Source organism: Aspergillus costaricaensis, assembly GCF_003184835.1.
Source record: "Aspergillus costaricaensis CBS 115574 unplaced genomic scaffold BO79scaffold_9, whole genome shotgun sequence".
NCBI lineage: Eukaryota > Fungi > Ascomycota > Eurotiomycetes > Eurotiales > Aspergillaceae > Aspergillus > Aspergillus costaricensis.
The window spans coordinates 993,742-1,017,305 of NW_020291809.1; the positions used below are offsets into that span (position 1 = coordinate 993,742).

Genomic DNA, 23,564 nt, shown 5'->3' on the forward strand with positions numbered 1-23,564 from the left:
TCTTTTTATCTCTCTTCCTTTCATTACTGTCTTAGTACTCTTTCGGTCTGTCTTGTGGTTCGTACCTGCCCTCCCAAATCCGGTCATCTAGTCCGGGTTTGTCTGTAATCTTTTCAACTCGAACGGGATGTCCTCATGAGGCAGGTACTCCCTGATCTAGCCAGTCTGGCAGGTGCGAACCCCGGTGCATCTTCTCCTTTGTCTGCTCGCCCTCTGATGCCTTCATTCTACTGTCTCCTCGACGTGGTGGAGGAGATACCTACTTCTCTCTTAGGAACCCCCTCCCTTCCACTCGGATTGGTTCAGTTCTCTTTACTCTTAGTATCTTAGTCCCTGATCGAGGTTCAATTTCTTCCATTTTCCTCATTTTAACTCGCAGACAATAGTCCTTGGGGCCTGCCAGAATGCGGTACGAAGACTGGGACGTGATTCTCTTCCCCGAATCGTCCAAGGTGCCCATTCAGGAATTCAAGACCCAATGTTTCGTCACCAAGGATAAGGGTCAGTGTCGTCGAAGATTGGAGTAAATTCGTGGCTTAGTCTATTGCTAACCTCCAATATATCTACCAGATTCACCCTACTTGCATAGTCCCGGTCTTGTCAGTCCGGCTACTTGTCCTCTGCCACAGAGCAATGAGGGCCAGTTGCCAGTTCTCACTACTTTCGTCCCAAGTTTGCGTCACAACACCCCGTTTCGTGTGTCCGTTCACAGCTGGCAGAAGCCCACACCCAGTCGGTTGATGGAAAGCCTCTTGCAGCCAGATGATGCAGTGCTTTTCGAGGTGCGGGTCTTTATTGATGGCCTGTGTGTCTCGTACGTGCTTGCCCGAGCCTCCAACCGGAGGCTATGAACTGAGCCTTTGTGTGCCATAGGGGTAGCGTTTTCCATCAGAGATCAGGGTGGCCTCATGTTATTGGTGAGAAGAAGTGATCCTTCTGTTGCCGAATTTATAGCTGACTTTGCTGTCTCGTCTTTAGACCTAAGTTCGTGTATGCTTTGCACCAATCCTCTCGCATTCCACCTTTGTTCACAAAACATCACCTAACAGCAAGATTTTAGACGTCGATAAGACTGGCAATCAGGATAGCCTCCGTTTCCCTCCGTTCCACCAGGAAATTTTAGAGCAGAGACATTGGGATGCAGCTGAGCTATACGGTAGGATTAGAGTAGTGATTGCCGAGGGCTTTTGTCGCCCACATCGCTATCCACCGTTCGAGAGAGTCAAGGAGATCGTCGCGTTTGCCTTCCAGCATGCTCCACTGCGTAAGTGCTTAATCTAGAAGATCGTTTTTCATAGATACACTGACCCGTTGAGTGTAGAGGTCCTGGAGCATTCAAACATCGCCTGGCCGAACCCTTCGATGTGGACACGGGAGCCACGACTTTTCAAGTACAACTCGGGCATCGATCCTGCTAATTTGACAGCAGAAGACTCACATGCCCACTCTCCCAGTAAGCAAGGTGCTCAGGGTCGGATGTTGGCCCCCAGAAGCCAAGTAAGCAGCCATTCAGGCAATTCCTGGGCATATCGAAACTATCAAAGATCAATTCAGATGCCTCTACCCCAGTGGCAAGGCCAATGCATGCCAGATCCCTTCACCGACCCTGTTATCCGACATCGAGGTGCACGATCATCTTGCGAGGATGTTCCCATGCCTGATTATATCTCTAGCTCTGGAAGTAGTCGCGCCATCTCCAGCATGACGGGCATTAGCTACGAGCATAGCAAACATCCCAGCATAGTAACCCCCGTCGATGAGGAGTCATACCGGCAGCTGATTGAAGCATTGAGTCCGCCAAAGCCACTGGCCCTGTTCGGCATTGCTGCACCCACCAATAGCCCCTCTACTGCTTTACCCATGGGAAATAAGCTTTCTGCAGCTGCTGAAGCGCGTTCTGCACCCTACACCAAAGGCAGCAGCCGGACGTCGATCTTGAAGGAGATCTCATTGCCTGGAACCAGAGAAGCGTCTGGGTCCAGCACTAAATCCACCGCTGCTTCGGAGGCAACGGCTGAGGGAGCAGCAACTACCAAGATTCATGCTACCCCTAGCCCACGCGTCAAAAGCCGCAAGGAGGGCATGTCCCAGACCAAGGACAATGAATCTTTGGGGGGGTCGCCACTTAAAGTGAACGAGAAATCCCGCGAAAGCCCCTCCAAGCTGGTGGTGCGTACCAGCGGAGGTGTGGAAACCCCAACTCGGTCCAGCCGCAAGTCATCTACAGGTTCTGCCCGTGCAGAGGTCTCTCCCATTTCCTAGGGTGGCACGGTCTTCTGCTAGCTCAAAAATCCACTTATGAACGCTAGGCTTGGTGACTGCCTTGTTCTAGACTCCAGCTTGCTGGGCCAGCACTGTAACAGTCACTGAGATGATTGAATTATTCTTATATGGTCAAGATAGGCATTTAGTTCCAGTGCACTGCTTGCTTCTTTTCCCTACTTCGTCAGCTTCTGTTGTTTATCGATTCGGCTGTTAACGAGTTTTAACATAGGGCGTCGATGTTGAGGGCCAGTCATGACCGATGAACTCTCGTTACCTTATATTAATTGCTACGGTTACTGAATTTGTGGATGTGTCAGTTAGTCATGTTTTTCAGCTCAGGATGTTTGTTTTAGCATCCAATGTTCTTAGCCTAGTGGTGATAGCAGCAGCTAGGAGGGTAGTGAGTGTCATTAGTATAGCTTGCAGAATCCACAGACTAGTATCCTCAGAGATTAAGCATAACGAACAATGATGACCAGTCCTTTGTTTCTTTACATGCCTTCTGTTCTTTGATTATTCTGTTCATGTCACTTTCGCTGCTCTCAGTTAAAATCAACGCCCTGTCCTTCCTAACATCTCAAGGAGAAACTCACCATCAGACATCGGTGTCCAAAAACCATCTCTTCGTCCACCACGATCCCGACATTCTAGATGATAATATTAAAAATATGGCAACGCACATAATTTGAACAGAACTCTCTACCAACCAACCTAACCTGCACAGAAATCAAACCACCTACACTTCTTCTCCGTCTACTAACAAGTAGAAACAAATCTAACCTGAAATAAGCCAGTAATCACCAGCATACGAATCGATACCATTTACCTGCCTGTCCACTTGACTTCCTCGTCAGCAGATACAAGCTCGCAGTGTCATCCCCCGTACCCTTTTGGTATGTATACGTCTAGGATTGCCATGACCATGACCACGATGTCATACTTGTTTTGCCTACTTACTATCTATATTGATAACTAGTAATAAGCCATGTCAGTGTAAGGGGGATAAAGACTCATACATACATGGATAGATGGTGTAAGTGAGGTATTATTATAACATAACAGGAAGCAAAGCTACTATCAGTGATATGATATAACCGACAGGCCGTATGTAGTAAGTAGCTGATATCATAATGATAATACCATAAGCATCCCTAGCTCATCACCTTGGTGTGATCAACCAAAGGAATTGTTTGTATGTATGTATCAACTGAAAATAAATGATAGAATTGCATGTTACTTTTGGTAACTTATTATTTACTTGAGATGGAGAAATGAATTGGATTGGACTTGATTTGATTTGACCTGTTACATGTATGCATGCAGATGTGCAGCCATGCAGCTAGCTGCAGTAAGCAGTAAGCAGTAAGCAGTAAGCAGCTTGTGTTGACGATTAGTTACTTTACTTCGACTATAGCGTAGTTCATACAGCGAAGTAGATATTGCATTGATAGAGCCAACACCAAGTAAGTAATCAGTTGGTTATCATTCTACCCTCAGAGGACAGATATAAAGTAAGCTAACTAGCTATATAACAAGATTATGTACGAAAGAGGAGGGAATCAAACAGACAGCTGAATCTTGGTTCAAACTACTCCAGAAGTTCGCTTTTGGCCTGGTTCCCTATACACACACTCACTCACTCACACACCAATATCAAACAGAGACGAGACGAGACGTGTCTTCCGGACGGATCTGGTTTAAAAGCTGGAATAACTGCAGGAAGTAGACTTAGGTAGTAGCAGCGCGCAGTAAAATGTACGGCAGGAAGCAGGCAGTTCGATTTAATGTGATACGGTAGCAAGAGAGTTAAGTCAGTCAAGAGAGGAAAAAAAGAACAGCAGAGAAGAACGTGAGTATCTTTCTCGATTTCATGAAACCATTTCCCTGAGAGGAGTCAATATCGACTAGAGCCTCGTTAATTATAACGCCACAACACGATAAAGAGATCAACATAGGAAATAAGTAATATAAAGAAGTAGAAGGAGAAGGTATAAATAAGAAGATTCAAATGAATCAAATCGCAAAGAGAAAAAGAAAAGGTGTGTCAAGGGAAAGAAGTTGTTTGAAGATAAGGAAAGAAGAAAGAAAGGGCCAGGGGCGCATCTTGTGATGTAAGTATTCTCGAGCATTAAATGGAGCATGACTAACGCTAGGATGGTGGAGAAACGCATCACTCGATGGCCCTTTGGGAAGTTTGATGACCAGATTAATCAAGTAGTAATAGTGATAAGAGGATATAAAAAGCAGTCACACGAGGCCACTGGAATGTAGCTTGAATACAAGCAGGGCAATCAAGCAAATCCCATCGGAAGCCGGTCGACACTTCTGGTTGGCAGAGTGAAAGAAAGGATATGCAAAAGGAAAAGAGGATACACCAACGCCTAGTCACTTGGGCACATATCCAAATCATGTCGACAGAACACAAGGATAGGAGAAGACGCGATGCGAAAACAAGCAGAGAAAAAGAGAAAAAAAAAATGACACATGAAAAGCAAAAAGCGAAGAAGCACAAGCACGAACTCAAGTTTATGGAAATGTACAGAACAAGGGTATATGAGTTAAGGACTTAACAACCGTCGGACTTCATTTCACAAGCCATCACCGGCACCGGTCTCAACACCATCGGTTGGATACGATATGTTGGGATCAAATCCAAATCCAGCAGTGTCTGCATCAGTGTTGAGGAACGTATCGAAGTCGAAATTCTCCAGGATGTCCGGGTTTTCTAAGGCGCTGAAGTCCAGGTTGAAAGCCGATGCCTGCTCAACAATGTAAGTATGATATCCACCGAACATAACGAAAGAGGCAAGGAACATACATCAGGGATGCTCAGTTCATTGAAAGGCTGCTGCGTCTGGTCCGGAGGCTGTTGAACAAGTGGCGGAGGTGCAGGGGCAGACGTTGGCTGCTGCGGAGCACTAGTCGTAGCATTTGCACCGGCCTTGTTGAACGAGTTCGGATGCTGGGGCGTGATCGGCGTCGACGGCGTAGGAGTCGGCGGGTGTTCTGCTTCGGAAGATGGCGTGGCAGCCGTGTTCGCCTGGGCGGCGGCGGCGGCAGCAGCAGCGCCCTTCTTCGGTCGCTAAGATTTGCGTTCAATATGAGATGACAAGGGGGGTCAACAACCAAGAGTGTTGATTACATACCTTCCGGCTATCCTTGGTCTCCTTCTTCTTCGGAGCGGGCTTGTTGCCTTGCTGCGGCGTCGGCGGAGCGGCGGTTTGGGGCGACGGAGGCTGGGTTCGACCGACGTTGGCACCAGGTGCTGGGGGAGCTTGGGGCGGCGGCATGGCATTCCTTTCCTGAGGCGTTCCCGTGGACTGAGGCTGGGTCGCAGGCGACTGCTGCGGCGCCATCGGCTGGCCCTGAGCTCCTTGCTGCGGCTGCCAACCTCCGTTGGGCATGCGATTGCCAGCACCAGCCTGAATCGGTTGAACCATCTGAGGGGCGCTGAACGCAGGATTGGAGCTCGGAGGGCGCATGCCGTTGGGCGCCGCCATACCATCAGCCATGTTCTTGACGAAGAACTGGGGACCCGCCATCTCGGGAGGCATCTGGCCACCAGGGAAGTTCATGGATGCCGGGGATCCACGGCCCTGGGCCATCGCGTCGGCAGCGCTCGGTGATCCGGGGAGGCCGGTCTGGGGCATCTTCGGGGTGCCTCGCTTCATTTGGTCGTTGGGATTCGGCGATGTGCCAGCCCTGCTGCCTTGGGGCGAGGTGCCTGGTGGCAACTGCTGCCCGGGCATTGGGGGTTGGCCATCGGGCCGAGCCATGCTGTCCTGCTCCTGGCGAGCCATCATCAGACGCCGCTTATTCTGCTGTTCGAGCAGCATAAGTTGCATCTGATAATCCTGGAGAGCGTGGTTGCCGTGCTGACCGCCAGGTGTCTGCATCCCCGTCCGAACCTGGGCCATTTGACCATTCGCGCCATAGTAGTCACCGTTGATGGGATACACCTGGCCTTCCGGTATGGACACCATTTCCGTCTGCGGGTTTGCCATGACATTCGCGGGATTCATCATACCATTCGGCATGCCCTGGTTCGTCAATGCTGAGCGTGTGTGATGAACGGCCAAGTTGTGAGCATATACCTGCATCTGTTTCTGCTGCGCAGCCGGTCCCGACTGCTGGAAAGCCTGGAACTGATTGGGGTTCATCGCCCGATTGAGTCCGTTCTGCATCAAAAGTGCTTGCGGGGTGGGCTGGCCTGGGATACCCTGGGCCTGACCGCGTCCGTTGGGTGCCAGTTGCTGCCCGTTCATGGGGCCACCCTCGAGGCGAGGTCGTTTCGACGGAGACGGGGCATTTTCTGCCGATGCGGGGGACTGGGGTCGATGGCCGTTCATGTCCATGTCCGAATGCTCTCGCTGCATCTGTTGCATCAGCTGGACCTGCTGGTTTTTATGCATCTGGGCGAGTTGTTGTTGCGATCTGTGAGTGAAAGACGCAGTCAGTACCAATGTAGTCCGAACGCTCTTGCGAGGTGGCGCAGGAGATAGGGAAGGGGGCGCGTACAGGCCAGAAGTATTATTCTGCAACACAGTCTTTTGAAGATTAGGGGGGACCATGCCGTTCCGGCGAATATTCATTTGGCCCATCTGTCCATTCATCAGTGGCTGCTGTCGTAATAATTGATTCTGATGTTGTTCCCTGAGGCGCATCATATTCTACAAAGCCTCAGTTAGACGTCCGGACAGGCGGCAAAGAGTAAAGAGCACGTACCTGGGTGTGTGTAAGATAACTCCTCACGTCATTGCTGTTTCCCTTCTTGCGCTGAGCCCAGAAGAAATCCCAGAAAAGGCTAAACCAGTCAAGGAGGAATGACGACTGCTGTCCTTCATTAGGGAGATTAGGGCGGGGGAGGTCATCAGGAATCTTCATTTTATCTCCATCCTTTCCATCCGTCATCATTGTATCACCGTCGACACCGTTCACGTCGGCATCGCGACGATGACCCGGACTCGTCTTGATCGGCGGCTCGGTATTAAGTTTGATGGACTCATCCTTCACAAGCGCCCTAGCACAATCGTGGTAGCCGCGCTTCAAGAAATAATCGTAGATATAAGTGTTGAGGTTGTTGATCATGTTTTCAGGAATGTTGATGTTTTGTTCGTTACGGGGGGCGGCAGAGCCATTGTTGATCATGGGCACACCTCCCACTGGGCCCCCTGCACCGGGGTTCATTCCAGCCATATTCATCTGGTTCATCTGGTTCATCTGATTCATGGTGGCACTCAAAAGAAGGGTCCAGCCACCCTCACCTAGTTATTGTCTTCGATGGGAAAGCGTCGGGGGGTCCGAGAACGTTCAACGCGCATCCACCGTATTGCGGCGAGGGAGCTCACCACAAAGGAAGCGACGAGGCGCAGCGCGCGGCAATCAAGGTCCCGAGGTGAGGGAATGTACAAGGCAGGGTCACAGACGCTTCCAGCCCAGTGTTTAAAAACGGCTTCGTAACCAGACCTGAATGCGCGATCGCCAGGGAGTAAGCCGGGTTCCGGGGCTAATCTAGGCGGAAGTTGAACCCGCGATATCGTTTCACGCTAACTGACGTAGAGGGGGGTATCTCTGACGGAGTATAGGACAACGCAGAGCAAAGGTGTCGCGATGATCACCAACAAGGAAGGCGAGTGTGGCCCACTCAGAAGCATACGGCAACTGGGAGAGAAGAAGAGAAAGAATCTTCGGTGACTTCCACAAGGTGAGGCGAGACGGAGCACAAGCGGGCAAAAGGACTTTCAATCGAGACACGGTCCAGATGAAAGCAGGAGACAGGCGGGATAAGGAAGGAGAAAAAAAGATTAAGTGAAGAAGGGATTGGTGTACTTGTTCACAGAAGCCAGTTGACCGAAAATGCGCGGTAAGATCAGCCGGGGGGGCAGGGCGGCGAACAAGCGACACAGGATGGCAAAGGACGGGAACGAGGTATAGGAGAGAACCCGACCAGACGCAACCCGACGGGGGGTACCAGCCAAAGCCAAGGATGTGAGAGGACTTCAGAAGCAGCAGAAGTATCCTCAAAAGCCCCTGCAGCAAAAGGAAAGGGGGGACAGACGGAGAGATCCGGCAGATTTGAAGAGTAGGAAGTGGAGGGGGGGGGGGAGGGAGGAGAGAGAGAGAGGCAAAGGTTAGGACAAGGTGTAGCGGTGGATCTGAGGTGTTCTCTGGTGGGTGGGAGGACGTGGATATCAGGCGCGGTGCCTGGAGTTGCTCAATCACTGCCGGCCGGGCGTGAATCGCTTGTTCGGCGCGGATTATCTTGCCCGGAACGCCGTGGGAGGGCTGGGAGATGCGGCTGGCTCGCGTATATCTCAGCATGCAGTTCCAGCGGAAATCCCGAAGGGAAAAAATAAAAATTTGTAACAGAGAGAGAGACACAGAGAGAAGAGTTGACAGGCAATGAGATAGTAGAAAGACAACAGATGATGATTTACATGAAGGACTATTCTAGAAGAACAAGCATGAAAGATTCAAGATCGGAGCAACAACTTACCAGTATATTTGATTGCGATGAGAGAGAGATGAAACGAGAAAAAAAAAAGGAGAAGATGCCGGTAAAAATTTCAAATAAATCAAAGAGGCTGGTTATAAGTTATATGAGATACCTGTCTCTCTCTCACTACTAATTCACTCTCAGTCTCTTGCTTCCTTTGGACTCCGAAGCATTAACACGCGCCGAGTGATCCACCCGATCTGGTGGTGTATAAAGTGTATCTGATACAGCGGAATCACCGCGACCCTTCACAATGTAATTGATCGATTCATTGATTTGAACCCACTAACACAAATGAATATTATACTATAGATTTGAAATAGACAATACGTATTCAATGACTTTCTCAAATTATCGATATCACTAGAAAATATTTCAAAAAGTGAATAACACAGCGATTCCTCCCTCTCTTATTCTCTATTTGACAGTTTGAGGCTGCTTTTCCTGAATCGCAGACTCGCCACCGCGTATATCCTGGCACACCCTGGGAATGATGGGATGCTTTCCCCCCGTTTTGGTCTAGCGCATCACGTGGTGCCTCTCCCGCCGGGTGAGGATTTCCTGCGCCGATCTGCCCATCCTGCCGTTCCCCGGACTTCTGTGTTGAATTGTTAGCAGTCTAGATACTGATGTTGCACATCATACGAGTTTAGATATCAATTGAGATCTCTACCCTTCCCCGCGCACGGTATCTCTATCCTAGCTCTTTCAGGACAAATTCCGGGCTCTGCCGCTCTGTGATTACACTTTTCCATAGCTAGATCAGCAGGATCAGACTGGATCGCGTTGTATCAATCAGACGGAGTACAGGTCACGGCCGTCAGTCTCCGATCACTGCCGAGTCGTGAATAGTGCGGGCCGTCCTCCGTGGGAGATGTGTTGGCCTGAATTTATCGACATTTAAATTGAGATTGCTCCGCTCTTGATTCACCGGAAAATCATTACACTACATATTATACACATTTTGTAGTCTTATATCGTCTAAAATCACCTCTCAAGCCTGTGAAATACAATTACCGTGAAGCTGGTTTTCTCTCCGGTTAAATTACAGGGACCTGAATCGCATCGGTGGTCTTCTCCGGGATGGCAGAATCTCACACCGCCTTGACGAGGTACCAGTGCGCCTGTCATGCTAATGGCACCCGTGTAGATCCCCATGCTCCGGGTTCGGAGAGCGTCCCTTTGTAAAGATGGGATCTACTATATTGACAGGTCATGTTCTAGGCCTTGATATCCGTTGTAAATTCCTTTTCTCTTTAATTTTGCTTTCATGCAATTGTTCATCTTGTCCGTCTGCGACAATGAATTGGTGTTTTGATCTGGTGACCTGCAGGAGACCTATGTAAATGGGGTTTAGTGCGAGAACTCTAGGCTGGAGTTACAGATGCAAGACTCAGTATCAGTCATAAATCGTAATAGAGGTAGTATTCATTGGTAACTGCAGCTCCAGATCGGCGGATTAAACCCTCATAACACCAGACGCCTCTACGTGTATAAACAATTTCAGAACCATGCGGCTGACGCTATCACTCCTCATCGGGTGGCATCTCATCCTCAATGTACCTTACAAGTGATACCCGCATTTCCGTTGTATCATCGCCCCGCAAAACGTCGCTCACAAAATGCGCCTCGATCTGCATTTGCACCTGTTCCCAGAATTAGCACAGATATGCATGGAAGTGGCTAGCAGAGAACAGATCAACTCCCTGCAGCACGCCGTCTTACCATCTCCAATGCACCCCGCAAAACTCCACAGAGAATATTAGAAAACCACAGCTCATCTTGAGCCCGTCCGTCATCGGGCAGCTCAACGAAATCTGCCAACGGGTTCTCTTCAAATATGAGAGAGAATTGGTTGTTGTCACTCGTCCAGTTGGTGACCGTGGGCGCGATGTTGAGGAAGATCCTGAACCCAACCTGCAGTTGGCATAACACTCGTCAGCTCACAGAGGTCCATATAGTTTCGGCCGAGTGCTCCGCCTGTTGGACTCAAGATACCTTTGCAATCATATCCGCTGTTTCCCGGAAATTAGCACAACGGCCCACGCCCGACTTGGCCAAAAAGTCCTCGATAAGTCGCATTCCAATATTGTAGCCCATCTTCTCCAGTTGCTTGTTCACTTCTTGGTAGTTTCCATCGTAGTCCTGGCAAAGTTGCGCGACAATTGTACCGTACGTTAATGTTACCAACTCGGCGTTCACTTTGTCAACTCTCGTCCTGGTAAGGTCGGGAGTATGTCAGTTGTCCGTCCGTTTCAAGCTGGCTTCGCTCGGTTCCTCAGGGGCCTTCGAGCGCCAACTATGCGCATGCAGCTTACTGACTTCCACAGCCTGTCGGGTTCAGAACGTTAGTAAGGGGTTACTGGTCAAGGGAGGTAAATGAACAGCTTACTCTTCCCCAATCCTAGACGCTTTTGTTGCAGATGACATGATTGCTAATCACGCTCGTTAAGCCCGGAGTCAAAGTAAATAATATAAACGACGCAAAATCTCACAATAACTCAAGTTTGCAAGCGGCTGGTAAACAATGACAAGAGCAATGCGCACTCTTCCCCGCTTGATTCGGTGGACCGAGGGGGCCTGAGGCGGAGCTTCACGCGCCTGGTGGACCAGCGCTCGGCGCCTAGCGCGGCTGGTTGGCGCTTACGCAGAAACCATGCTTAGAGCCTCGGACGCAAGACTTAGTCCGGCTCGGCGCGTCCAGTCCAGATTTCCCCAGCTACTAGGCTTGATTGCATTCTACACTCAGCCTCCATCCCTACTTCGACTCGCATACCCATTGATTGAGCTCGCCCGCTGAATTTACTTCCAACGATGTCGGGGGAAAAGCGACCTGCGCAAGAAGCCTTTGGCTCATCGAACCAGCTTGTCGTCAAGCGAAAGAAGTCCGACGCCGGTCTCAATGATAGCACAGCCATCGTCCAGAGCTCGTCGCAAAATGGAGCTCTGATTCAATCAGTATGCTTTGTCTCATGTTATTGGAGAAGTGAGGTTTTTGTCAGGTTCCATTGTTGACCTTGGTTATAGGTTCCCCGCACCAGCGGGCTTCAAGCACCGATTATGGAAATGAATGGTGAGCTGCACCACCCCGGTGACTTACGACTAAGTCTGACATATAATGGATAATACTAGGTCATTCTGGTGAAATCTTTTCGGTGCGGTTTGATCCCACTGCTCAGCACATTGCTTCGGGCTCAATGGATAGATCTATCTGTACGTGTTTCGTCTGATTATAGTGGCTAGAAGGTGCAGGCTAATCGCAGAGTCGGCAACAGTGCTTTGGAACACATACGGACAATGCGAGAACTATGGTGCGCTATCAGGTCACCGGGGAGCAGTTCTTGATCTTCAATGGTCGCGCGACTCCAGAACGTTATTTTCCGCATCAGCCGACATGACGCTCGCTAGTTGGGATCTCGAGACCGGACAAAGGATACGCCGGCACATTGGGCACGAGGAGATTATCAATTGTCTTGACATAAGCAAAAGAGGCCAGGAATTGCTGGTTAGCGCAAGTGACGACGGCTGCATAGGCATCTGGGATCCCCGGCAAAAGGATGCCATCGAATATCTGGAAACCGAGTTGCCCATCACGGCAGTGGCGCTTTCGGAGGCGGGTAACGAAATCTACAGTGGTGGCATTGATAACACTATTCATGCTTGGGATCTACGGAAGAAGGGCATCGTCTACTCCATGGCGGGACACACGGAAACCATCACCTCGCTCGAAATTTCTCCCGACTCGCAAACTCTTCTTTCCAACTCACACGACTCGACTGTACGCACGTGGGACATCCGGCCATTCGCACCGGCCAACCGACACGTCAGGACATTTGACGGGGCGCCGGTCGGTCTGGAGAAGAACCTTATCCGGGCTAGTTGGGACCCAAGTGGAGAGAAGATTGCGGCGGGCAGCGGTGACAGAAGTGTCGTAGTCTGGAACTCGAAGTCCGGCAAAATCCTATACAAGCTCCCAGGACACAAGGGGACCGTTAATGACGTCCGGTTCTCACCAAACAATGAGCCCATCAGTAAGTCACACCGGGCTTGGGGAAAGTCGTTGGTATACTAATGTCTGTCTATAGTTGTCTCGGGATCGTCCGATAGAACGCTCATGCTCGGTGAACTTGGCAAGTGAGGGGAAGCGCATGTGCAGCACACCCACTCAGCCAACACAATCGCGAGTTTAATCCGTCTCATTACGAACAGCATTTATCTATGACAACAGATTCCGGGTCCCCGCTCCATCAAGTTGAGCTAGACTTGTGGCGAATAGTGATGGCAAGAGAACCTTCCAGCATCAACCTTGCTTGCCGGTTGAAATGTGTCAACCAAGGCTGGTAGATTAGCCATTCTGGGTAGACCGGGGAGAACGGCCGGCCGCATGACGGGGTAATGGTTACCACCATTATTTGAATACCTCCCGTGGAGCGCAGTATATCCATCTATTCAATGCCTTACAAGTGTAATAATATACGTCAGAATGATAATGGCTCGCACTCCATTTGTGTAACCTTGGAAGATTATGGCGATAAGTGACCCTAGCTACGGGCCAGCTTTGTCTCAGTAAGCTGTGGTAGCCGCTTTTAATGAAAAATTACCAGCGCGTCGAGGAATTCATTGGCGCTCGATTGGCCCCCTTGGGAAGAGGGTCCTAAGAGAGGGGGCCCTGACTGTGAGGCCGAAACAGTTGGCTTCCTTCAGGCGCGAGGAGCCACAGCCATCCTTAATATTAGTTTAGTATTGGTAGTATAATCTTTACCCGCATCCAAGCATCGGCCCGTCAGAACCGAAAGTGAGAGAGTCCGATAAGTTTGATGATGCCACGGGGAAGAGTGTCAAGGAGCACAGATGTACTGTTACCAGTGCACAGGTCCGTTAGACCAGACTAGTGAACTAGTATAGTTCAATTCTTAGATGAAGACAGCTATGGCGTAAGATCAATAGCTATGCAGCAGCTGTGGGTTGTTATCGGACAGCTCGGACTTGGTTTTGGGGGGGAAGAGAGGGGGCCGAGGGAGGGGAGCTGTGGCTATACTTAGTATTGAATGGTGTCCGTGTCTATATCAGGGCAAACGTGGGTCATCCAGGGGTAAAATGGTCAGCCCCTAAAGCAGAGGAACGAGGAGAGACGCCAAATCAGCATTCGGCAGTCCATCAACCAGCTAACCAGCTACTAATAATAATTTTATCGGATCAGGCCGGTTGTGCAAACTGGATTCCAGTTTCGTCAGTTATACGTAGAGAAGTGGGTAGGATAGGGAAATGATGGCTAATAATAATATCAAAAGGGCAAAATGAAAGTTACTACTTACTATCAAAAGTTGTTTAGGAAAGACCTGCGTGTGAGAGAGAGAAACTGTCTGTAACCAACTAAGCTGCTTAGCAGCACCACTTCCCTTCTCTTAGTCGCCCGTAATAATTACCCATTGGGGAACGGGAAGTGTCACTCTCTCTCTCTCTCTCTCTCTCTCGTTAGTTACTCTCTGCCTCTCTCAGCTCTTCCCTTTCTCTCTGTTTCTCTCTCGCTCGCTTTCCCCATCTCATTGTTTATTCCGGGTTCATAGTATGGATCTTTCGTTCTTGCTTGCATACAACAACATCTGAGGCTCTGCTACTAGTATCTTTTTCCAACGTTTCTTTTTGCTTCCACTTTCTTCATCTTTACCTCCTCATTCTTATCGGCATCTGCCCATTAGTATTTGCTTTTTCCCCTGTGATATCTTATGCCCTCTCCGTCCGGAACTATCATTCGGGTATAATAGTTTACTGTTCGTCGAACCTCTCTCACTCTCGCTCTCCGTGCTGAACCGAATCGCCCTCTCCTAACCGGCTGGCCTGGTGCTCGCCCTGTTCCTTCGCTTTTTCTGCGCGTTCGTTTCAAAATCCACTTTTCTTCTACTCTATCCCGATACAATTCCACCAAATCCTCTTGCTATCTAATTGCCTTTGGGTCGCCATCGCCCGTGTCCTGTGACTTCGCGATCGGGATTCCTGCGTCTGATGCTGCTCTCCCCTGGGCCCCCCTCCTACACCCCAGGCTCGATCTTCATTATGAATGTATAGCGTCCGAAATCATAACCAATTTCCCAGTTCAGCCCACAGATATCCGCCTTCGCTAGCAATTATCCGCTTTGCGTCGTAAAGGCCCTCATTCCAGGCGGTTTGCATCCGGTTCTGCGTTCCCGCGACGCTTATTTGTGTGTTGTTCAACGAATGCGGAAGTGGGCAGTACATATCGACGCAGAACATATCATATACGCGATTGGAGTTCCCACTATCGACGCATATAATACTCATCAGTGATCTCTGCGAAGCACTTGAAAGTCGCGCCCTGCGTCTGTCCAGATGTCATTGTACGACTGCTAGTTTGAGTTGACATGGAATCGGTTCAGCTGTCTCATTCGGGATCGACAACACATTCCAGCTCGATCCCCGGCATGTTCTCGCCCGATCGCTCTTCGCATGTCAATTCCAGTGGGTCAATCGCTGATGACCAAGTCCAACGAGCTCCCAATCGGGAGGAGCGATTCACATCATGGGTAGCCGACCATCGTCTCGACCTGGAACAACGAATCCTTGGTGACCGCGCTGGGCGTCGCGAATCGCGTCTACCTGGTCGACCAGCACCGTCGCATAGTTCTCTTAGAGATGCTGCTGCATCTCAATATGCGCCAAGAGGACCGTATGTCCCAATTGAGTTGCAGTCCGCAGCAGCAGGAAGCTCCGGTGAAGCACGGTCGCATGCGCGCTCAGGACGAGATTCGCATGGAGCACACCCCCCGCCAGACCCTGAAGACCTCCGATGCAGGCAATCGTTCGTATCACGGCTGAAGGAGAAGAAACTGCGGAGGCGACTGATCACGCTAGTTATATCCGCATGTTTCCTCATACTCGTTATCGCCATTTACCTTGCATTCGCTGCTTCCCGTACGACATTGGGCCGAGAGCTCCAAATTCTTCTCATCTTCATGATCTTAATTCTTGGCATTGTTTTCTGTCATTCTCTCACGCGCTTCTTGATGGCACTGTTACGACGGCCTGACTCTGATGTCGCTACGAACCGCATACCCAGCAGGGCAGGGCCAGCCGGCTATGCGCAACCAGCGCGTCCTATCCACGTTATTTTAGCTGGCGATGAGGACGTCGGAGCAGCGAGCCCGAATGCCGTGCGCGAAAAGGTCACGGCGCCTCCTCCGGCCTACGGTCTCTGGCGAGAAAGTGTGGTAAGTATCGCCATGTTTACAAAATACATATGTTTCCTAGATGGTGACCAGCCCCACTGACTTCACTATGCAGAGGATCAACCCCGACTTGCTGTACTGGCAGCGCATCGAGAATAGCAATGCAAAGGGCGTTGGCAGGCATGGGAGCAACAAATCGCGGATCCCACGGCCGCCTAGCTACACCTCTGACAACGGCGTCGACTATGTGATAGAAGCGCAACCCCGATCATTCACACAATGGCGCATTCCTGAAGAACCAGGGCATCAACCGTGACCCGTACATATCCCTCTCTCTTTTCTCGACATACTGAAGCTGGATTCACCGACACAATGACATCCACAATCGTCTCGTTATCCGCAAAATTCTTTATATAGCGGCACTGTGATCACCTTCATCTGTATTTCCTTTGCTCGAGATATCCCCTGTGACTTTGCTTCCTTCCTTTTTTTGGCGACTTTCTCATCACCAACCATATGCTGTTTCTTCGTTTTGTTTATACTTGATTCTTTTGGATGAAGCGGGAGTTACATTGGCATATACACACTGATCTATCCGGCCAGCATTGTTTGAGCGCTATTTCATTAAGCTTGGTTTTCTACTGCAAAGTACATCTTAACCGTCTAAATGTGAAATTATCCGGGAACGAGGCCCACCGTAAGCAAGCTGATTCATCAAAAAATCTGTATTAATAATGTAGACATCCCCCATAGTGGAATTAAGGGATCCTGTAGTCCGAAGGGAAGGGGGGAGTGGAGAGAATGTGAACGGGATATCTGGCCGCAAATTGGTTCGCCGCGGATTGAATACGACCTCACGTGCGGCGCCGCTGCCACCACCAACTTCCCCTCAAGCCTCTTCCCTCCAGGAAACCCTTTCTCTGGAGGCAATTCAGTTCGCCGGTCTGCGGGGATTCCACATTCAACAGTTCATCAACGCGCTCCCATGCCATTGATAACTGTTTCGCTACTGCGGTAATGCGCTCGGGATGTTGGCACTCGCAGATGTCCGCCCTCCGTTCAGCATGGATCTTGACCTGGGTCTTGCAGCTGGCGCTGTGGCTCACCATGGCCCAGGGCATGCGGACCGATCAGGTTAAGGAGCTCAGGTAAATCTCACCACCCATAACTGAGATCTCTAATTTCCCTGGTATTGTGGCCGATCGACTGACACCTTTCGATATCTAGGAAGGAGACAGAGCATATGTTCTACCACGGATTCGACAACTATCTCGAGCATGCCTTTCCTGAAGACGAACTACGCCCTCTAACATGCCGTCCGCTGGTTCGCGACCGAGATAATCCCGCGCATGCAGAGCTCAACGATGTCCTGGGAAATTATTCCTTGACTCTGATCGACAGTCTGTCCTCCCTGGCCATACTTTCCTCGAGTCCCGACCAGGGCCAGAAGGCGTGGGATTACTTTCAAAACGGAGTGAAGGATTTTGTTACACTGTACGGTGATGGATCCAATGGCCCCGCAGGCCAGGGCCAGAGGGGTCGAGGGTTCGATATGGATAGCAAAGTGCAGGTGTTCGAGACGGTGATTCGAGGATTAGGTAGGCATCGGAACTTGTGGATGGAGAGTATGCATCGATTAATGGTTCTCTCTAGGTGGTCTACTCAGCGCTCATCTTTTTGCTGTGGGCGATCTTCCTATCAGCGGATACAATCCGCCGGAGGCCGAAGCCAACTTCGCCAGAGCCTGGGATAAACATTCCTTCCCTGAAGGTAGTCACGGCATCGAGTGGGAGGACGGATTTGTCTACGATGGCCAACTTCTACGACTTGCTGTCGATCTTGCGAATCGAATCTTGCCCGCGTTCTATACGGATACTGGTCTCCCTTACCCTCGAGTGAACCTGAAATACGGAGTGCAACGGCAGCCGTACTACGCAAACTCGCCGTTCAATGCAGCCCCTACGTGTGACAAAGCCAATCCTGAACAGTGCCAAAAGCCTCGCCGCTCCTCGACCTTTGAGACTACGGAAACTTGCAGCGCTGGCGCTGGCAGTCTGGTTCTAGAGTTTACGGTCTTGAGCAGGCTTACAGGCGATGGGCGGTATGAGGAACTTGCCAAGCGGGCGTTCTGGGCCGTTTGGGCAAGGAGGAGTGATATTGGATTGATAGGGTCTGGTATTGATGCCGAATCCGGCAGATGGGTTCATTCCTACACCGGGGTAAGTTTTCAAGCACGTGCATCTAGGCGTGGCTAACAATACGATGTCTCAGATTGGCGCAGGAATTGATAGCTTTTTCGAGTATGCTTTCAAGTCCTACGTGCTACTATCGTCAGGGGAACGACCCCCGGTCAATACCAGCAGCCCATGGCATGTTCTGGACGACTATTTCTTGCCACTTTCAGAATATGAGCACTCCGCCGATGCCTTTCTGAAGGTCTGGGAGGAGTCTCATGCCTCGATCAAACGTCACTTGTACCGAGGAGAGGGTCATCAACATCCGCACTTAATCCAGGGAGACATCTTTACCGGAGCGACTCGTGCTTTTTGGATCGACAGTCTCAGCGCCTTCTACCCCGGACTTCTTACTTTGGCGGGAGAGGTAGACGAAGCTATCGGCATCCATCTTCTGACGACGGCAGTCTGGACTCGGTTTTCCGGACTGCCTGAACGATGGAATGTCGCCACTGGGGACATTGAGCAGGGCCTTTCCTGGTACGGTGGCCGCCCTGAATTCGTCGAATCTACTTACTACCTCTACCGAGCGACAAAGGACCCCTGGTACCTGCATGTCGGTGAGATGGTACTGCGGGATTTGAAACGGCGATGCTGGACCAAGTGCGGTTGGGCCGGTATTCAGGACGTCCGGAACGGCGAGCTCAATGACCGCATGGAAAGCTTCTTCCTGGGTGAAACTGCCAAGTACATGTTTCTGCTGTACGATTTTGACCATCCCCTCAACAAGCTAGATCAGCCATTCGTCTTTTCCACCGAGGGCCACCCTCTTATTATACCCAAAAACAGCACAGCACAGCGCGCTGAGCGCAAGCAGGTACCGGTCGATGTGGAAAGCGAGGGTTTGACTTGCCCAACAGCACCTGAGCCTCCTACATTAGGAGTCTCATCCACTGCGGCTCGGTCCGATCTGTTCCACGCCGCGAACCTGGCACGTCTACATCTTATGCCGAGTAGAGGCGTAGCGGAAGGCCCTCTTCTGGACTATGCTCGGGACCACCCGAGCGTATCAGTGTCAGACTTGTCGTCGCCCACCAACTACACATTCTTCCCGTGGACATTGCCTCCAGAGCTGGTCCCGTTTAACGCGACCAGCGCACCAATGACAATTCGCCCAACGCTCGACATCTCTTTCCCCGCGCTTCCCGGCATGGTCGTGGGGCCCGGATCGCTGGAACGAGTGCGCGATGGCATCTTCATCAAAGCCATCGGGGGCCTACGGCTGAGTATGGTCCAGGATGTCCCCGTGCTAGGAGAAACCGGCAGCGCAGAAGGGGACGAATTCCGAGTCCAGGTGATCAACAACGTGCCGCTGGGCAAAGACGAGAAGGTATATCTTCTACGGGAAATCACATTTGATGTCCTCGACCCCACCGACCCGAACTTCACGCGGGTTCGCGACACCGCCATGGTTGACATCGTCATTGACGTTATCCCAGAGTCTATCCGTCGACGAAATGATTCAGATGATAGTCATGAACCAGCTGCACCTCGACGTGCCAATGGAGCCATCGTCCACGGCTCCAGCGCCGTCGACAGCAAAGTCGGCAGCGTAGACGCATCGACCTCCAGCATGAAGACCGTCCTCTCCTCGCTGGTCAACACCCTATCCACTCTCCTCCGGGATGAAGTGCAAGGCCAGACCAGCCTGCCGCAGAAGAAGAAACCAACCTCGTTACGTCTCCTGCTCCCGGCCGCCATCTCCACGGGGCTCGGCTCCGCCCCACTCCCCGACGTGGAAGACGCCACAACCGTCTCCATCACAGGCGACCCTTCCAAGCAACGCCTCACCTGGAACAGCATCTACTTCGCGGACGATCTCTGCGACGACCGCATCCTCCGAGAAGTTGCACAGAACCACCAGGTGCTCGTGATCAAGCGCGGCGGATGCAGCTTCTCACAGAAGCTGCGCAACATCGCCGCGTACCCGCCTTCCCGGTACGCCCTGAAACTCGTCATCGTGGTCTCCTACGATGACGAAGTCGAGGACCAGCACGACGGATCAGACACCACCACCACAACCCCCGGGTTAGCCGCGGTCCGTGCAGAACCCTATTTGGTGCGGCCCCATCTGGACGAGACGCAAATGACAGCCGCGGGCGTCCCGCGACGCCAGCTGCTCAGCGTGGTCATGGTAGGCGGAGGGCAAGAGACATACGAGCTACTGCGACAGGCGACGGGAGTGGGAATCAAACGGCGATATTCGGTACGATCGCAGGGTGTTCCCATCAATAATTTGTATATTTTGTGAGACGACATATGTACTACCCTGGTACATAGCCATTGCAACGAGTAAACTACCTACCTACCGACCTAAGATAGCATCATAGCATAGTATAATAACATACGTAGTAGCATACATTCCCAGTACACGTCACTTTCTCCCACCTCCCACCTTGCACATTAACATACCAAAGCCAAACCCATGACATACACACATACCAACTCAACGAAGATCTCCATTCAATCTCTCGCCACCTCCATACGGAAACCTCCGAAACGGAAAGATAAAAAATTGATCGGCAATCGTTCGGGTCCCCCCTCCAACCTCCACAACCGAAGATCCGCCCGTCACGTCAAATGTCGCCATTAAGATTAATGGTTAGGAAAGGTATTGGTTGTAGGTAGTTGTGGCTGCCACGGGGAAGGGGTGGCACAGATGACTCAGCTTGCTCAGCCTCAGGCTGAAGAAAGTGGCGGTGGGGCAGAGTTACTTGCCGATTGGTCGAAACGGTAAAACCCCCCCCGTGGAGAAAATCGATCTATTCGTTGAAGAGAAACCAAACCGTCCCTGCCGATTTAGAACCGAAACAGAAAAAGTATAATGTAAGGCGAACGGCGCGCGGGATGGCGAAATTGAAAGCGAGGAGGTTTAAGGTTTACGTGGTTTGGAATGTGTCCCTGATTTTAGTGGTTTGGAGGAGAGGAGGGGGGCAATGGATGGATGGGTTATAAATAGTTGGGTTTCTTTTCTTTCTTCTTTAGAGGGTTGGTAGTCTTTGGTTTGAATCAAAGCAAGAGTTATTATCTACTTGTCTTTTTCTTATAGACATTCATTTGGATTGGTTCGGGTACTTTATTCCAGTCACACTCTCTCTTACTCTTCACTCTTTTCTCGAATATACATCTATATACCAGTCCTATCACAACTACTATCACAACTACAACCACTACAAACCAAACTTCTCACTCAATACAAACAAAATGCATCTCCACACAGACCTCGACGTCGACACCACCACCACCCCCATCAACATCACTACTGCCACCTCAGCAGCCAAACCCACCACAACCACCACAACAACTCTCACCGAACTCACCTCCACAACCCCATCCCCACCCCCCACAACCACCCTCTCTAGTGGTACGGCTAAACCCCTCTACTTTGCCTACGGCTCCAACCTCTCCCCCACGCAAATGGCCTCCCGCTGCACCGCCCTACCCTCCTCCTCCATCCCGCTCGCCATCGCCCGCCTTCCCAAATGGCGCTGGCTGATCCACGAGGGCGGTTACGCCAACGTCGTGCCCCCCGCTGAGATGTGCGTCTCGAAGCAGCAAGCCGAGTGCATCTCGACCGGCGAGGTGGGTGTTGCTGGCGGTGCTGACGAGGATGCCGTGTACGGTGTATTATATGATATGGGAGAGGAGGATGAGAGGATCCTCGATGGGTTTGAGGGCGTGGACTATTCAGCTCCGGATGCTGCTGAGGAAGGGGCGGTGGAGGGCATGGTGAGGGAGAAGGAGCAGGGTCATGGGAGTTATAACAAGTGGGTTGTCGAGGCGGAGGTGGTTAAGTGGATGAATGTTGATGGGAATGAGGCCAAGGCGGTGCCCGTGTTGGTGTATGTGGATGAGGTGAGGGTGCGGAATGGTCCGCCCAAGGCGGAGTATGTGCCCAGGATGAACCGGGCGATTCGCGAGTCGGTGGCCCTTGGGTTGCCTGCTAAGTGGGCGGAGGAGGTTATGAGGCCGGCTATTCCGTTGAATTAGTTGGGTTGATATAGAATAGACATAGATGTCTTGCTAGATCTTCTATAATATAAGCATAGCGTATTATTACATTTCATGGTGTCATTGCTATTTCATAGTCTATGCAAAAATGTTGAAGTTCCATGCCACGCCTGATTGACATCGACTCGTGTAAGAAAAAAGTAAACATCAAGTATTTTAACTTTTATAGCCCTGGTGGAGTAAACACGTCAGGTTCGTTTCGGTGCCGTTCCCGGCGGGTGGGAGCTCAATTGCTTGTTCTATCATGCCCCATGTCGACCATCCAGTCGATGCGATCGATTCCGTAGCGATCTCTGGCGAAACCCCGTGGGGTTGCTACCGCAGTGTCTGCGGCATGTTCGACCACTTCCCAGGAGTGGTAGCGAGCGAGCGTGTATGTGTTTTTTCTCTTTTTGTGGGTGCAGTAGTCCGAACAGGTAAGAATGTTTTTCGAATGCATGTTATAGGGTCATTTAAGCCTTGGTCTCCTGGCCAGTAAGAAGAGTGTAGACGGGGGCAGGCAGCTTGTCCCGTCCGTGAAGGAACTCGAGCTCGAGGAGGAAAACGAAGCCCATCAGCTCACCACCCTTGCGGTTGATGAGTTCACCGGCCGCATACGCCGAACCACCTAGTTCAATTGATCAGCAACTATGCTCGCACCTGAAATGTGAAATTAAGAGAAGGGGAAACAGTAAACATACCAGTAGCAATGATGTCGTCCACCACGATCACCTTCTGACCGGGCTTGATCGCATCGGACTGCATCTGGAAGAAGTCCGTGCCGTACTCCTTCTCGTAGCCCTGGGTGTCGCAAGGACCAGGGAGCTTGCCCTGCTTGCGAACGGGGACAAAGCCAGCACCCATGCGCAGGGCCAGGCTAGGTCCCATCAGGAAGCCACGGGCCTCCAGACCAACGATGACATCGGGCTTCTGGCCGCCGTTGCTCTCGAGAATGTGGAGCTCGAGGCAGCGGAGCAGGGATTCGTGCAGAACGGGATCAGCGAAGATCGGGAGGATATCTTCGAACAAGATGCCCGGGGACGGGAAGTCGGGGAACTGGCGCAGGGCCTCACGCAGCTTTACTTTAAGACTGGCGAGTTCGGTGGTGCGGGCGGAAGAGGAGGAGGACTGTCCGGCGACTTGGGCGGCGGTGGTGGCATGAGGAGGTTGCACGGGGGGAGTAGAAGTTGGTTGAGACATGGTGAAAGAGAAGGAGAGGAAGGAAGAGAAAGAAATAAGAGAGACTAAAAAATAGGGGGGGAGGAGTAGAAGGAGGGGAGCAAAAGCAGACCAGGAGGTGAGGGGTGAGGAAGATCGAAAAAGGTAAAAATAGTTGAAATCGGCGTGATAAGCAAAAAAAGAAAAGAAAACGAAAAAGACGAAGGAGGGGAAATG

The 23,564-nt window shown here is 51.1% G+C and overlaps 10 protein-coding genes across 10 annotated transcripts; 5 read left to right on the forward strand and 5 right to left on the reverse strand.

Annotated features, from left to right (window-relative positions):
* Nucleotides 1-404: 404 nt before the first annotated feature.
* Nucleotides 405-2,262, forward strand: BO79DRAFT_253184 (uncharacterized protein; the record flags this gene model as incomplete). Its single annotated transcript, XM_025685974.1, has 6 exons — nucleotides 405-501; nucleotides 571-814; nucleotides 874-917; nucleotides 979-990; nucleotides 1,061-1,264; nucleotides 1,322-2,262. 6 exons carry the CDS (start codon nucleotides 405-407, stop codon nucleotides 2,260-2,262), a joined length of 1,542 nt encoding a protein of 513 aa, XP_025541841.1.
* A 2,591-nt stretch (nucleotides 2,263-4,853) lies between these two features.
* On the reverse strand, nucleotides 4,854-7,452 carry somA (putative cAMP-dependent protein kinase pathway protein (Som1); the record flags this gene model as incomplete). The annotated part of the gene is made up of 5 exons (XM_025678284.1): nucleotides 4,854-5,024; nucleotides 5,084-5,347; nucleotides 5,412-6,699; nucleotides 6,784-6,935; nucleotides 6,991-7,452. 5 exons carry the CDS (start codon nucleotides 7,450-7,452, stop codon nucleotides 4,854-4,856), a joined length of 2,337 nt encoding a protein of 778 aa, XP_025541842.1.
* Nucleotides 7,453-7,650: 198 nt separating this feature from the next.
* Nucleotides 7,651-8,797, reverse strand: BO79DRAFT_83062 (uncharacterized protein). The gene has a single exon (XM_025689803.1). It carries the CDS (start codon nucleotides 8,584-8,586, stop codon nucleotides 7,807-7,809), a length of 780 nt encoding a protein of 259 aa, XP_025541843.1. The 5' UTR covers nucleotides 8,587-8,797; the 3' UTR covers nucleotides 7,651-7,806.
* Nucleotides 8,798-10,195: 1,398 nt separating this feature from the next.
* BO79DRAFT_244351 (TRAPP complex core subunit BET3) lies at nucleotides 10,196-11,308 on the reverse strand. The gene is made up of 5 exons (XM_025685360.1): nucleotides 11,154-11,308; nucleotides 11,084-11,092; nucleotides 10,760-10,979; nucleotides 10,487-10,678; nucleotides 10,196-10,407 (listed from the first exon to the last, which is right to left on the reverse strand). Exons 1-5 carry the CDS (start codon nucleotides 11,189-11,191, stop codon nucleotides 10,288-10,290), a joined length of 579 nt encoding a protein of 192 aa, XP_025541844.1. The 5' UTR covers nucleotides 11,192-11,308; the 3' UTR covers nucleotides 10,196-10,287.
* Nucleotides 11,309-11,477: 169 nt separating this feature from the next.
* On the forward strand, nucleotides 11,478-13,197 carry BO79DRAFT_244352 (WD40 repeat domain-containing protein). The gene is made up of 5 exons (XM_025685361.1): nucleotides 11,478-11,719; nucleotides 11,789-11,834; nucleotides 11,894-11,974; nucleotides 12,037-12,792; nucleotides 12,847-13,197. Exons 1-5 carry the CDS (start codon nucleotides 11,576-11,578, stop codon nucleotides 12,897-12,899), a joined length of 1,080 nt encoding a protein of 359 aa, XP_025541845.1. The 5' UTR covers nucleotides 11,478-11,575; the 3' UTR covers nucleotides 12,900-13,197.
* A 1,499-nt stretch (nucleotides 13,198-14,696) lies between these two features.
* Nucleotides 14,697-15,116, reverse strand: BO79DRAFT_226766 (uncharacterized protein; the record flags this gene model as incomplete). The annotated part of the gene is made up of 3 exons (XM_025683821.1): nucleotides 14,697-14,787; nucleotides 14,865-15,038; nucleotides 15,100-15,116. The coding sequence occupies 3 exons, from the start codon at nucleotides 15,114-15,116 to the stop codon at nucleotides 14,697-14,699; spliced, it is 282 nt and encodes a 93-aa protein (XP_025541846.1).
* On the forward strand, nucleotides 14,857-16,381 carry BO79DRAFT_83089 (uncharacterized protein). Its single transcript, XM_025689804.1, has 2 exons — nucleotides 14,857-15,987; nucleotides 16,061-16,381. The coding sequence occupies exons 1-2, from the start codon at nucleotides 15,142-15,144 to the stop codon at nucleotides 16,259-16,261; spliced, it is 1,047 nt and encodes a 348-aa protein (XP_025541847.1). The 5' UTR covers nucleotides 14,857-15,141; the 3' UTR covers nucleotides 16,262-16,381.
* Nucleotides 16,382-16,858: 477 nt separating this feature from the next.
* On the forward strand, nucleotides 16,859-20,430 carry BO79DRAFT_191942 (seven-hairpin glycosidase; the record flags this gene model as incomplete). Its single annotated transcript, XM_025680860.1, has 4 exons — nucleotides 16,859-17,093; nucleotides 17,173-17,543; nucleotides 17,599-18,164; nucleotides 18,217-20,430. The coding sequence occupies exons 1-4, from the start codon at nucleotides 16,963-16,965 to the stop codon at nucleotides 20,428-20,430; spliced, it is 3,282 nt and encodes a 1,093-aa protein (XP_025541848.1). The 5' UTR covers nucleotides 16,859-16,962.
* Nucleotides 20,431-21,189: 759 nt separating this feature from the next.
* Nucleotides 21,190-22,218, forward strand: BO79DRAFT_208290 (gamma-glutamylcyclotransferase family protein). The gene has a single exon (XM_025682357.1). It carries the CDS (start codon nucleotides 21,384-21,386, stop codon nucleotides 22,167-22,169), a length of 786 nt encoding a protein of 261 aa, XP_025541849.1. The 5' UTR covers nucleotides 21,190-21,383; the 3' UTR covers nucleotides 22,170-22,218.
* Nucleotides 22,219-22,230: 12 nt separating this feature from the next.
* BO79DRAFT_170202 (adenine phosphoribosyltransferase APT1) lies at nucleotides 22,231-23,540 on the reverse strand. The gene is made up of 2 exons (XM_025679522.1): nucleotides 22,871-23,540; nucleotides 22,231-22,797 (listed from the first exon to the last, which is right to left on the reverse strand). The coding sequence occupies exons 1-2, from the start codon at nucleotides 23,367-23,369 to the stop codon at nucleotides 22,643-22,645; spliced, it is 654 nt and encodes a 217-aa protein (XP_025541850.1). The 5' UTR covers nucleotides 23,370-23,540; the 3' UTR covers nucleotides 22,231-22,642.
* Nucleotides 23,541-23,564: the final 24 nt, after the last annotated feature.